Below are 15645 nucleotides of genomic sequence, written 5' to 3' on the forward strand. Positions count from 1 at the left end.
TGAAAATAAAATAGAATACTTTAATCATTGGATTACTATTGTATAATTGGTAGAATCTATGTATATTCAAATGATATTTAAAATTGGAAATCATGTAGTCAATTCATCTTTTTGAAATATGCCTATTCATCTTTCTGAAACATTGAATAAGCTTAAAGTCATGAAGAATAAATTAAAATAATACTAACTACAATTTATCTAACAATTACTATGTGCCATTCAAAATTCCAAATGTTTTGTATATATTAACTCATTCAATGCTCACAGAACCATATGAAGCCGATACTCTTATTGCCTACAGAGAATGAAACAGAGGCACAGGGAAGTTGTGTTCCCAAGGTTACACAGCTACTAATTGGAGTCAGGACTTCAACCCAGTACTTTAGCCCCCAGAGCCTGCATTCAACTACTTCACTTGGGTCTTGAAGTCCATGTGTTGTTCTTTTATTATTACTGTTGTGTAGTTTTGCTTGTTTGCTTGCTATATATGCTTAGCAAATAACTCCTGCTAAGCTCATACAAATTTTACTAAACAATGTGTGCCAGGCAATAAGCAGGTTAACAGGAACATTAAGATAAATGAGACAATCCTACCTTTGAGACGCTTAAGTTTCAATCAGAGACATAGAGGTTTAAAAAGTGAATCTTAACACTATCAAAATCATCATAAACTATAAAGAACGACTGCTCATTACTTAGCATTCAGAGTGTAAAAAACACTACTACCTTTTCCTTTATTTATTTACTTATTTATTCATTATTTCATCTCAACATTCATTCAAATGTTTATTGAGCTCACAGTGCTAAACACTTCTAAGCACTAGAAAAATCAAGCAAATAAAATAGACGGTCATTTTCTTTGCAAACATAACAGATCAGTAGAGAAGAAAGATATTAAATAAGTAACCACACACAATCAAATGTATGTAACTTGTAATAAGTGCTGTGCGTAAAGAGTAAATGATATAATGGGGAATTAGGATTGAGTGACTTGATTTACACTGAAAGTTCAGGAAAGGTTTCTCTAAGGAAGTGAATCCAAGCACAGCACTAAAAGATGTTTAATAGCTGGACCATCAAAAAGTGGGGTATTAACGTACGGTATGATTTATAATTGTATCCATCTAGATACATCTATAAATATAAAGTCTCCTTTGCTAAGGTTCAAATGAGTGGTGTAGAGCATTGGTATCAAACTTGGATTTCTTGACCTTGAAATTTGCCACCAGCAAAAACCTGGAGCCCAACATCGAATTACCAACTTTTTATTTTGTAAGAAAATGTCATTTAAAAACTGTAACAGGAACAATATCTGTCAATATCATCATTTCAAAAGAGAATTTTAAGACCAAAAACGTAGGAACAATAGAATTAAGGACACATCTTTAAAGTGGATATATTTTTCTTTATCTTTTTCTTCATTTCATGAAGAATCAACAAACTCTGATAGGATCTGGGAACCACTGCACTATAAAAACTTCTGTTTCCTTGAGGTGTTTATAAGCAGATTGGAGTTAGGTAATGAAATGCATCCTTATAGATGTAGTGACCAAGAAGACCAAACAGGCCTGGGACATTGAACAGAACGTGGGGTTTGAGATAAGACTTGAATCAGAATAAGAAGCACAAAAATGTCAGCTATTCTTGAAACCTCAGTACACATGAGAACTGATAAAGTCTAAAATGTTGCATTTAGTGTCCCAGTTTTCCAAGTCTCCTAAAATGTAGTAACATATTCACACATAGGCAGTCACACAGGCATTTCTATATACACACACACACACAGACACATATACATATATATATACATATATATATATATATATATATATATAACTATTAAATGTTAAATTTAAATATTCTGATTGACTTTGGGTCTTCCCTGAATCATTTCACTCCTCTAAACTCATAGCCTGACAAACAGTGCACCTGTTTTACTGGGCTAAGTGCCAGGGGAAAAAAATATCAGGGAAATTAATTTTTAAGAGCAGTAGATAAATGGCACACCTCATTAGAAAGTCTATTTAAAAGGCACATCAGGAGATGTCTGCAAGACTTTCATAAGAAATTGATGCTTCCTACCATCATATTCTTGCTGGCTCTCTTCTCAGATTACTGATCTTACTTCCTGGTAATAAGACTCAAATTCAAGTTGCATTTAATGAGTGCCTCCTATGTGCCAGGCGGGTATGTTTTACATAGATTATCTTATCTAATTCTTTCAAAATTGTTTTGAAATAAGTATATTTTGCAGAATGCCTGCAAGAATTACTAAATGTGCTTTGAGACCCCCTGGTACGGACATATAATGATTTTCCCTTCTTATGGATGAAGATGCTAATAAATTATGACCCTTGTTTTTAGGTAAGAAAAGCCATGAATTACTACAATTTATTCACGTACATTCTGACCTAGAGGAAAATCATTAACATGCACTAATAACTAAGTTTGTAGTCATTTCTTTAGAAATCCTACTTGCTCGCATTTATTGTTTAGAGAGAAAGTTGTCTCTTTGTAAATAAGGCAAAGAAATCTGTAAGGAATGTCAACAAAAGACCACGAATTCTGACCCTGCAAGAATCATTAAATTATCACGGCACCCCACCGTTTTCTGGAAGGACTTCCTGGCTGAGTCTACAGAAGCTTGGGGGCGAGGCCTCTAGCAGCCTTTGTGACCCGATAGGCTCAGTTATTAAGGAATGAGGGCTTCCCTGGTGGCGCAGTGGTTGAGAGTCGGCCTGCCGATGCAGGGGACACGGGTTCGTGCCCCAGTCCGGGAAGATCCCACATGCCGCAGAGTGGCTAGGCCCGTGAGCCATGGCCGCTGCGCCTGCGTGTCCAGAGCCTGTGCTCCGCAGTGGGAGAGGCCACAACAGTGAGAGGCCCGCGTACCGCAAAAAAAAAAAAAAAAAGGAATGAACATTACTCTGCCCCTCCACCCCAACTTGGGGTTTTGGAAGACATAATATCCAGGTGATCAGACACCTTGGTTTGTGCCTATTGTTCTGAGGTAAATATTCATAGCTGTCCATTTCACACTCACAAGTGTCCTGTTTTGGATGATAAATTATATCGTCATCCTATGGGGTGGTTTTGTGTGCTGTCAAGTCACTAAACTTGAATTACATTTCCCAGAATTCCCTTACATGAATGATCCAGGTAACAGTTGGGTACAAGAGAAATTTGCACAAGCTTTGGAAGGCAAAATAGAAGTAATAGCCATTGTTTATTCTCTGAAGGTTGGTATAGGGCAGGTGCTGTCAACTCTCATGCATATTGTGGCAGGTATGCTGGCTAGTCTTGACGTGTGACAGCAGCAGGCTGCATCTCTTCCAGTTCCCACTGACTGGCCCTCCTCCTTCAGCATTTCCTTCAGCAAGTGGAAGGCACCAGCTTATACTGCAGCTCACCCATGTCATCGTAATTTGAGGCGGTGAGAGTCAAATGAGGGTTCCAGGTTGTCCTTTGTCTCCCCTATTCTATTTCCATCTGCATTTTTCAGTGATGGGGTTCAGGACATGCTACCCCAAAATGTGGCACCTTAGCATATTGAATATTTTCAGCTGAAGGAATGGAAGAAATAGCATGTGCAAGAAGAACTTTCTGACCCTCCCCTAAAGCAGGTCATAAAACCCTCCTGTGAGAGAGCCCCTCCCTACACCCAGAGGAAAGGAATGTCCTTATCCTCAAATGCACAGAGGAATCTGAATGAACAGGCCTTACTGTGTCCCCCAATTTGCTACACTTAGCTCATACCTTTTTGTCGTGTCACATTTTTTCACCACTTTCCACTTATCACCAAACCTAGCATAAAAATGCTCAGGTTTAACTACCTCTTAAGGGCTTCACTTCCTTATGAAGAAAGGCTCCTATGTCCCATAAAGCTTATATTAAATAAATCTGAGTGCTTTTCTCTCATTAATTTGTCTTTTGTTAGAGGGGCCCCAGCCTAGAATTTAGAAAGGGAGAGGAAAAATATATTTTTTCTCTTCTATACTATCTTCCACTCTGCTGCCTTCTGACCCTGTACCAGATAAACTGCAACAGCCTCACCTAGACTGATTAATCAGGTCCCATGAATGCATAAGCAATACAAAATAAATTCCCTATTTTACATCACTTACAGTGACTCTACTCTCATCAAAGTCTGACAGATAGACCACAGCATTGTTCGAATAGTATTTTGACATTATGTTTAGTAAGAAATGAAGGGTAGGTGAAATCTCTTTTCTAGTATCCGATTTTTGTGTCCTAAAATTTGTTTTATTTGAAAAGATGAAGTAAAGTCACAAATTTTGCAGACCAGGAACCAAGCTGCCATCCCCATTTTACAGACAAGAAAATATAATTTCTTAGTCATGCTAACTTGTAGGTTATAGAGGTATGAGTGAACCCAAGTCTTTTGAAATAAGCCAATTCTATTAGTGCTTCACAAGTAGATTATATACAGCTCAACCAGATCAAATTCCGAAAATAGGGAATTGTGAAGATTGGCCAGAGGAGAATTATTCTTCTCAATCCAGTATAGTACTTGCTTATGAAAATAGGTTTTCATATCTCTGTAAACATTTTTTAATATCTTGGAAGCATTCACCTACTCTTCTCAAGTGTCAGAGCCCAAGGACAGGTGCTCTCTCTGGCTTTCAGAGAGACTATTTCTAGTATGCTTTCTTGTACCACCAACCTTGTTTTTTAAACATTAACAATACATATTTCGAAGACTATTATGTGGTACAAAAGGCTCATCATGGTAATAATATTAATCCCTGGTAAATGTTTGAAATGTATCAATTAAAAATAGCATTAGAAAAACAAGAGGATCATTTACATTTTGAAACTCTTAATGAAGCAAATGGTTTCTTTTCTGTGAAGAAAACATTAAAAAGGCAAGTTAAAACTTAATAAATGGAGAAAAGAAATTAGAATTTTAATACAAGTTCATGTATCCCATCCAACCAGTGGTTAATACAGGTTTTATGCTATAATTATACAATGTCCTTGAATTTATTATACTCTTTTGGTTCTAGAAGTTGATCATTCAAATTTTAATTAGCAAACAGTACTTGAATTTCTTATTTGAAGAATTAATATATATGTCTGGAAGAATTTTAGCTTTGAGACTTTTTAAAATTTCAAATCCATTGGAGAATATTTGTCTTCTGAAATATGACTTCAGGTTGCCAGCCATCCCAACACACCATCTTTCTCTTTGCACCTGTTGTAATTACAATCTCTCTTTGTCAATTAGAGTACTGAATGGTACTTCCTTAGATCTAAGTATTTATCTTAAGATACATAACTTGGCAATATAACTTTCTGAGAGTAAAATACGTGGTAGCCAGCCACCACAGTGGCCCCCAGTGATTCTTGCCTGTGGGCATTCCTATCATTGTAGAGTCTCATCCAACACTGAATAGGGTTGACCTGTTATGACCTAAAGGATTTTGCAGAAATGGCAGTGTGGGATTTCTAAGTGTAGGTCATAAGGGGCATTGTGGCTTCTGCCTTGCTCTTTCTCAAATCACTCAGTCTAGGCGATGCCAGTTGCCATGATGTGAGGAAACATCAGCATTAACTTAAAAGCCGAATAAGTGAGACATCTTGCCAATTGGTCTGCAACCCCAGAAAAAAAATTTCAGATGTCTGCAGCCCCAGCCAAGGTCTTCACTGCAACATCAAGATATACCCTAAGCCAGAACCACCGACCTAAGCCATTCCCAAATTCCTAAGCCACAGAAACTGTGTGGAGTGATAGATGTTTATTATTTTTTTAAACCTCTTACTTTTCCAGTAATTTATTATGCAGCAATAGATGACCATTACAAAATATGACAAGTATCATTTCATAAACATATTTTTTTCGTTCTAATTTTATTAAATGTACTTATTAGTTTTTAAAGTGGGTCAAAACCTGTTTGACTGGATGAAATAAAAATTTTATAATAAATATTTCTTTTGTCCTAAGGTAAGGAATTGTTTCAAAATCAAAATATCAGCATTATTCATTCCTTTAAGCAATATATAGCAGAAAACTTGCTATGTGACAGACACTCATGTACAGAGATGAATAAGATAATTTCTTCCTTGAATAAGGTTAAGTTTCTGAGTGAGATGGAGAAGTAAACAGATATTAACAATACAATGTGTTAACTGATGATAATACAGGTGCCTGTAAGGGACTAAGAAAATGAAAGCACAGTACAGTGAATTTTTCTTAGGAAATCTGGAATTCTTTCACAAAAAAGGGATCCTTCAAGAAAACTGAGGAATGAATCTCTTACTAGTGATATTAAAATGTATACAGGGGAGACATTCAAGATGGAAGAGGAGTAAGACGTGGAGATCATCTTCCTCCCCACAAATACATCAAAAATACATCTACATGTGGAACAACACCTACTGAATGCTGGCAGAACACCTCAGACTTCCCCAAAGGCAAGAAACTACCCACGTACCTGGCTAGGGCAAAAGAAAAAACAGACACAAAAGAATAGGGACAGGACCTGAAGCTCTGGGAGGGAGCTGTGAAGGAGGAAAGGTTTCCACACACTAGGAAGACCCTTCACTGGTGGAGACGGGGGGCGGGTGGCAGGGGGAAAGCTTCAGAGTCACAGAGGAGAGCACAGCAACAGGGGTGCAGAGGGAAAAGTGGAGAGATTCCTGCACAGAGGATTGGTGCCGACCAGCACTCACCAGCCCGAGAGGCTTGTCTGCTCACCTGCCGGGGTGGGTGAGGGCTGGGAGCTGAGGCTCGGGCTTCAGAGGTCGGATCCCAGGGAAAGGACTGGGGTTGGCTGTGTGAACACAGGCTGAAGGGGATACTGCACCACAGCTAGCTGGGAGAGAGTCCAGGAAAATGTCTGGACCTGCCTAAGAGGCAAGAGACCATTGTTTCGGGGTGCACAAGGAGAGGGGATTCAGAGCACCGCTTAAACGAGCTCCAGAGACAGGCATGAGCTGCAACTATCAGCGCAGACCCCAGAGATGGGCATGAGACGCTAAGGCTGCTGCTGCAGCCACCAAGAAGCCTGTGTGCAAACACAGGTAACTATCCACACCTCCCTTCCCAGGAGCCTGTGCAGCCCGCCACTGCCAGGGTCCCGTGATCCAGGGACAACTTCCCTGGGAGAAGACATGGCTCACCTCAGGATGGTGCAACATCATTCCGGCCTCTGCTGCCACAGGCTCACCCCGCATTCCATACCCCTCCCTCCCCCCGGCCTGAGTGAGCCAGAGCCCCTGAGTCAGCTGCTACTTTAACCCTGTCCTGTCTGGGAGGGAACAGATGTCCTCAGGCGAACTGCACGCAGAGGTGGGGCCAAATCCAAAGCTGAGACCCAGGAGCTGTGCGAACAAAGAAGAGAAAGGGAAATCTCTCCCAGCAGCCTCAGGAGCAGCGGATTAAATCTCCACACTCAACTTGATGTACACTGCATCTGTGGAATACCTCTAGAGACAACGAATCATCCCAAAATTGAGGCAGTGGACTTTGGGAGCAATTGTAGACTTGGGGTTTGCTTTCTGCATCTAATTTGTTTCTGGTCTTATGTTTATCTTAGTTTAGTATTTAGAGTTTATTATCAGTGGTAAATTTGTTTATTGATTTGGTTGCTCTCTTCCTTTATATATATATATATATATTTCCTTTTTTTCTGAGTGTGTATATGCATCTTCTTAGTGTGATTTTGTCTGTATACTTTGCTTTTACCATTTGCCCTAGGTTTCTGGCTGTCTGTTTTTCTTTTCATTCTTTTTTTTTTTTCCAGTATAGTTCTTAGCGCTTGTTATCATTGGTGAATTTGTTTTTTGGTTTGGCTGCTCTCTTCTTTCTTACTTTCTTTTCTTTTACTACTTTTGAATTTTTTTATTTTTAATAATTTTTTTATTTTTTATTTAATAACTTTATTTTATTTAGTTTTTCTTTCGTTCTTTTTTTCTCCCTTTTCTTCTGAGCTGTGTGGCTGACAGGCTCTTGGTGCTCTGGCCAGGTGTCAGGCCTGTGCTTCTGAGGTGGGAGAGCAAAGTTCAGGACATTTGTCCACCAGAGACCTCCCAGATCCACATAATATCAAACAGTGAAAGCTCTCCCAGAGATCTCTGTCTCAATGCCAAGACTCAGCTCCACTCAATGACCAGCACACTCCAGTGCTGGACACCCTATGCCAAACAACTAGCAAGACAGGAACACAACCCCACCCATTAGCAGAGAGGCTGCCTAAAATCATAATAAGGTCAAAGACACCCCAAAACTCACCACCAGACGTGGTCCTGCCTACCAGAAAGACAAGATCCAGCCTGATCCACCAGAAAACAGGCACCAGTCCCCTCCACCAGGAAGCCTACACAACCCACTGAACCAACCTTACCCAGTGGGGGCAGACACTGAAAACAATGGGAACTACGAACCTGCAGCCTGTGAAAAGGAGACCCAAACACAGTAAGTTAAGCAAAATAGAAGACAGAAAAACACACAGCATATGAAGGAGCAAGGTAAAAACCCACCAGACCAAACAAATGAAGAGGAAATAGGCAGTCGACCTGAAAAAGAATTCAGAGTAATCATAGTAAAGATGATCCAAAATCTTGGAAACAGAATGGAAACAATACAAGAAACGTTTAACAAGGACCTAGAAGAACTAAAGAGCAAACAAACAATGATGAACAACACAATAAATGAAATTAAAAGTTCTCTAGAAGGAATCAACAGCAGAATAAATGAGACAGAAGAATGGGTAAGTGACCTGGAAGATAAAATAGTGGAAATAAATACCACAGAGCAGAATAAAGAAAAAAGAATGAAAAGAAATGAGAACAGTCTTGGAGACCTCTGGGACAACATTAAATGCACCAACTTTCGAATTATAGGGGCCCTAGAAGATGAAGAGAAAAAGAAAGGGACTGAGAAAATATTTGCAGAGATTATAGTTGAAAACTTCCTTAATATGGGAAAGGAAATAGTCAGTCAAGTCCAGGAGGCACAGAGAGTCCCATACAGGATAATTCCAAGGAGAAACACTCCAAGACACATATTAATCAAATATCAAAAATTAAATACAAAGAAAAAATATTAAAAGCAGCAAGGGAAAAACAACAAATAACATACAAGGGAATCCCCATAAGGTTAACAGCTGATCTTTCAGCAGAAACTCTGCAAGCCAGAAGGGACTGGCAAGACATATTTAAAGTGATGAAAGGGAAAAACCTACAAACAAGATTACTCTAACCAGCAAGGATCTCATTCAGATTTTATGGAGAAATTAAAACTGTTACAGACAAGCAAGAACCAAGAGAATTCAGCACCACCAAACCAGCTTTACAACAAATGCTAAAGGAACTTCTCTAGGCAGGAAACACAAGAGAAGGAAAAGGTCTTCAATAACAAAACTATTAAGAAAATGGTAATAGGAACATACATATCAATAACTACCTTAAATTTCAATGGATTAAATGCTCCAACCAAAAGACATAGATCGGTTGAATGGATCATAGATCAGCCAAGTGTAAACAAGACGAAAAGACAACCCTCAGAACGGGAGAAAAGATTTGCAAATGAAGCAACTGACAAAGGATTAATTTCCAAAATTTAAAAGCAGCTCATGCAGCTCCATATCAAAAAAACAAACAACCCAATCCAAAAATGGCAGAAGACCTAAATAGACATTTCTCCAAAGAAGATATACAGATTGCCAACAAACACATGAAAGGATGCTCAACATCACTAATCATTAGAGAAATGCAAATCAAAACTACAATGAGGTATCACCTCACACCAGTCAGAATGGTCATCATCAAAATATCTACAAACAATAAATGCTGGAGAGGGTGTGGAGAAAAGGGAACTCTCTTGACTGTTGGTGGGAATGTAAATTGATATAGCCACTATGGAGAACAGTATGGAGGTTCCTTAAAAAACTAAAAATAGAACTACCATACGACCCAGCAATCCAACTACTGGGCATATACCCTGAGAAAACCATAATTCAAAAAGAGTTATGTATCACAATGTTCATTGCAGCTCTATTTACAATAGCCAGGACATGGAGGCAACCTAAGTGTCCATTGACAGATGAATGGATAAAGAAGATGTGGCACATATATACAATGGAATACTACTCAGCCATAAAAAGAAACGAAATTGAGTTTTTTGTAGTGAGGTGGATGCACCTAGAGTCTGTCATACAGAGTGAAGTAAGTCAGAAAGAGAAAAACAAATACCGTATGCTAACACATATATATGGTATTTTAAAAAAAAAAAGGTTCTGAAGAACCTAGGGGCAGGACAGGAATAAAGATGCAGACGTAGAGAATGGACTTGAAGACACGGGGAGGGGGAAGGGGAAGCTGGGATGAAGTGAGAGCATGGCGTTCACATATATACACTACCAAATGTAAAATAGCTAGTGGGAAGAAGCTGCATAGCACAGGGAGACCAGCTTGGTGCTTTGTGACCACTTAGAAGGGTGGGATAGGGAGGGTGGGAGGGAGATGCAAGAGGGAGGGGATATGGGGATATATGTATATGTATGGCTGATTCACTTTGTTATAGAGCAGAAACTAATACTCCATTGTAAACCAATTATAGTCCAATAAAGATGTTTAAAAAATTAATAAATAAATAAAATTTAAAAAATAAAAAAAAATAAAATGTATACAGTACTTGTGATAAACCAGGTTCTGTTCTAAACACTCCAAATATATTCATTTGTATAATTCTCTTAATCTTATTACATATGTACTAATGTATAGATGATGAAACTGAAGCAAAGAGAGACTAAGTGACTTTTCTGATATCACAACGGCTAGGCAGTTGCAAGATCTGGATTTAATAGCAAGGAAATGCAGCACCAGAGTTCACATGTTTAACTACTTTCTTACACTTTCTGCTATACTGGATCAGGGAATGAGGGAAGGATGGTATGAGCAGAGGCAGCGAGGAGTGAGAGTGTATGTTTTCCTAGGGAAAGAAAACAGGTGAGAGCAATAGGAAGTATGGCTGGAAAACGGGTGCATGAGTGGAATTACAAGATGAAAATAAAGGGCTAAGCCAAGGACTTGAATTTCATGCCAAGGAATTTGTAGTTGGCACAAATACTCAATGAAATTTACGTTTTATGAAGATACCTTGGGGGCAATGTTAAAGGAGAGAGACCTGGATGAGGCAGACAAGAAGAAACTGCATTAGCCCCCTCAGAAGAGAATCAAGGTCTGAAGTGTAGTAATGGAGACTGTGGTAATAAGAGGAGGGAGAAAATTTGAGGCATAAGAGGGTTGGCTGGCATACAGTGTGGTAACTGATCAGGTGCCCAGCAGATTTAACAGATGACTTGCAGGTTTCTTTTTCAAGGAAATGGATAGATGGTTAGGTCATTAATAAATATATAGCACTGGACGAGGAGTCTTCACAAAGACAATACACTTAGCAAACACTCCTTGAAAGAAGAAATGAAGTAGTAGTAATACAGAAGTTATTTTTCCCCTATCAAATGAAATGCCAGGAACATAGGCATTATCCATAGTACCTAATTACAATGGTCCAAGGAAGCTCTACTGTGGACAGTGTGCCTTACATTTAAGTAATCTAATCTGAAAATTTAATTATAGGTAGTTGCTCATTTTATCAAATAATTAAGAACAAATTCAACAGTAATTTATTTAGTATACTTATTAAAATATTAACTTTACAAATATTAGATTTACACACAATTCTTAAAATACATCTAGTGTAAAAATTGAAGAACTACATTATATGATGATATGTGGTTCTAAAATTTGAATGAATGAAATTCTAAAAAAGAACAGATGAAAAATATCAGTCAATATAGGCTCAAGGGAAATGAAATTTCCTAGAGTAATGTAACCAACTGTTTTTCACTTAAAATTCTAGGTCATATTTTATATTATAGGCATTTCAACTGTATATTCTTTTAAGAGTCTGCATTACACAATATACCAACACTACTACCTACTTAAAGCAGAGGTTTATGGTTCTGGATAAATAGCCCTTTTGCTTTGGTTGACATCATGAGACTTATCTCTACCTGTTAGATGATGCTCACTTTAACCCAGCTACCAACGGTACAGGGGGCAGAGTCATCTCAGTCACACCTCCATATCAATAAACCCAAACTATATAGTTTTTTGATTTTGTGTTATTCATACTTGAATTTCTTTTAACATAGCCATTTCCTGGCATATGTAGTAGATACTTGATAATAATTATTGAATGAGTAAAATACCATAATGAGAAGTAGAGGATCTCTCAGTATATAGAATGCAACTTACAGTATTTATAGTTTCTGGGTTCTACCGATTCCACTCTTACTGAAGAAAGATCAGGTAGGTTGGAGGGTGCACAGTGCAGATATGAACGATCACATTAAGAGGCTAATAAAATGTTTTTGCATATGATACAAAGGCATAAGCATAAACTCATTCATCTATTTCCTTAATACTTATTGAGCACCTGACCGATTCCTTCCCTCAAGGAACTCACATGCTCAATAGAGCATGTCAGATGTGGAAATAGACAAATATAATTAAAAAAAACCAGAAAGACCTTGAACAAAGAGATGAACAATATACTCAGAGATTGGATAGGCCAAAATGAAAATCTAAATTTCCTCACTTGTGATAGTCCTATTTCACTCCGAATCTATAAGAACACATGGCTGGCCGTAGTATCACATTAAAAGTAATTCCTGGAAATTCCTTTTATCATTCTTTATTTTTAGGAAATCAAAATAGGAATGTTTTAATGGGAGGAGCAAAGAGAATGTCTGGGAAGGGAACTTGGAGCCAGATAGTGGGGGACTTAAAAGTACACAATTTTCCATTTGTCCAAGAGTGTTTTATTTGGGTTTGGTTTGGTTTTATGTAGCCGAGTGTAAAATCTACAAATTATCCTTTATTAATGATTGATAAAGTCCCCATTCCCAAACCAAATATCCACCAAGCTTTGGAATTGTTATCCTCATGAATCTATAACATCGAGCTTTTGTTCAGCTCTTCAAATCAGGTTGCATTTGAAGTCTATGAGAACAACAGGCAAAGATTAGAAGGAAGTGTGAAGATGGGAACTAGCCCTTAGTGGCCCTCAAGCATGTTTGTGGGATGCTTTGTTTATCTGCAGGGTGAAGAGAAACAAAGCCAGAGCTGGAGAGAACTCTGTTTCTCTCCATTTAAAAGCCAAACTTCTGCGGTACGGCAGACACCAACACAACATTGCAAAGTAGCTATACTCCAATAAAAATTAATTTAAAAAAAAAAGAAGGAAAAAAAAAAAAAGAAAAGCCAAACTTCATGGATCTTACCTGAAAGGTTTCTGTAATCCACTAAGTCAAACATAACAATGGCCACAGCTGACCACGTGATGATCAGAGCAATGACCAGAAGCCAGGCTGCTGGGGAGCTGAATGTCGTCACTATATCTTCTGTGACTGTCCTCTTTATCACTTTTCCAGGGGATTTGGGCACAGATCCATTCTTGCTGTCTATCACAGTTGTGGTCGTAGATGTATTTCCTAATCGAACATTGGAAAAGAAGAATTACAATTTGGAATTTCATGTCAAATATTGATGACAAAAACCCCTTCCCACAAAACACAGACTGTATAGGTATATATAGCTCTTTTATAGCATTTTCTATGGCAGAATACACCTCTTTAGTGGTAAAGCCAACCTCCCTGCCCACTACCACATTTCACTTTCTCAGCATTTTCCCTCCACCCTGATACCCATAGGCCCTCATAATCAGCATTCCTCGTCTCCCAAGCTCCGTAAGTACTGCCATCCAGGCCACAAACTATGTCATAATCTTCAATCATTTTTGCATCTCCCTCACCGCCTCATATACCCAATACCATCAAGGGCAATGGCTTTTTTGGTCAACTTGCTTTTTAACACCTTTCTCTTTTATTTAGGTTCATATGTCAGGTCTAAATGCAAGCAAAAATATCCCCTCTTGGAGAGAAACAAAATCAGTGATAAAATAGTTCAAATGGATGAAATTTCTTTTGGATATTCTGGTTTAGCAGAATAATTGACCCTCTGTTAAAGCCATTAATTTTTATTTGTGAAAGGGGCATAGAAGATCTAAGAGATTAATGTTGGAAAATCTTATTATATCCAGAAACGTTTTATCCCTGCTTACAAAAGTCTACACATTCAGTTCATGACTGAAAATTCAAAAAATATAAAAAATAGAAAAATAAATAAATAGATAATTATTTGGGGTTTTTATTAAACAATAGATTTACCATAGATAATTATTTGTATTCTCACCACGCAAAAACAACTGTTGACGTATTATTCTACTTATACCTACTTTTCTGTACCTGCAAGTAAATACATAAATATGTTTTATTTGTTTCTGACAAGTCATGAACACACTCTCCGTTAGTTTTTTTTACTAGGCAATACATAATAAACATGATTTCTTGCTGTACATATTCCATAAAATACCACTTAAGTGGCTGCATGGCATGGCATTCCGTGGCTATGCATAATTTAGTCAAACAGCTTTCTACCCTGGGACATGGCAGAAGTTTTCTCAGCACATATTAATGATTTTTGTATAAGGAGAATTTCCTAAATATAGAATTTCGGCGCAAATAATATAATCACTTTTATATCTTTTGAGAATATATGTATATATTTGAAAAGTAGTTTATTTTTGAAAATTGTATATGCCAGCAGTCTCTGTTTCCTTATCCTTGACAACCCTGGGTATTACCAGTATTCAAAATATGTGCAATCACACATGAGGAAAATTCTACTTCATTTGCAATTCTTTGATTGCTAGAGATAAGCTTTTTTATATGTTTATTTTTCATTTATATTTCTTATCCTGTGAAGTTTTTTGTTCATTTTTCTATAAACTTCTTTCTGGTGGTTTATAAAATTGTGTACACATATACATATATACATAATGTATACGTATATATTTTGTATATGTCTATTTGCATATACATATATGCGTGTGTCTATGTGTAAGTGCACTTACATGTATGCATGTGTGTATACATGTATGTTTATAAATAAACACACACATATAGGATAGTACCACTTTATCTAAACTTATGTTGTACTTTTTTCCTTCAACTGTTTACTTTTTCTTTTTATGATATTTTTATGTATAGAGTAAACATTTAAAAAGTTTCTAACTCATTTTTCTCCTGTAAAGTTGCTGCCTTTGCATGACTAGAAAGCGTCCCCTCAATGGAGAGCAGGCATATATGACTATATTGACAAGCCCTTGACTCATAGAAAGTTATCTCTAGAGGAAACTTAGAGATTATTTGGAACAAATATATCATGTTTCATTTAAGAACAATTGAAGACCAACCAGAAATTACACAGATGTGGAGTAAATAACTCAGTACTAAAGAGAAAAAATACCCCTAGCAATCCAAATATTTTTGCCAAAATTACAGCTTAACAATATATTTCATATACTTTAAATATGAGCTACTTTGTCTACAACAATTGAAGAATTACATATCAGGGAAGAGAAAATTCTGATTAATCACATTCTAATATACATAAGTAAATATTTTCAATTTTATCTCTAAATTACATTCCCAAATTTTTTTAAAAAAGCAAATTTTCAAACTTCTTTGACATTAAAAATTAAAAAAAAAATTTTCC

The 15645-nt window shown here is 37.3% G+C and overlaps 1 protein-coding gene across 1 annotated transcript in view; it reads right to left on the minus strand.

The window, feature by feature from the left end:
• The window catches only part of TRDN (triadin), a gene marked incomplete at both ends in the record, with an annotated part of 296330 nt that extends 282507 nt beyond the window's left edge, over window positions 1-13823 (minus strand). The window contains 2 exon segments of the mRNA XM_079716733.1: window positions 13311-13520; window positions 13679-13823. Coding sequence (XP_079572859.1) covers window positions 13311-13520; window positions 13679-13823 — 355 coding nt within the window.
• Between the last annotated feature and the right edge of the window lie 1822 nt (window positions 13824-15645).

This window comes from Hyperoodon ampullatus, assembly GCF_949752795.1.
Source record: "Hyperoodon ampullatus genome assembly, chromosome: 12".
Classification (NCBI taxonomy): Eukaryota; Metazoa; Chordata; class Mammalia; order Artiodactyla; family Ziphiidae; genus Hyperoodon; species Hyperoodon ampullatus.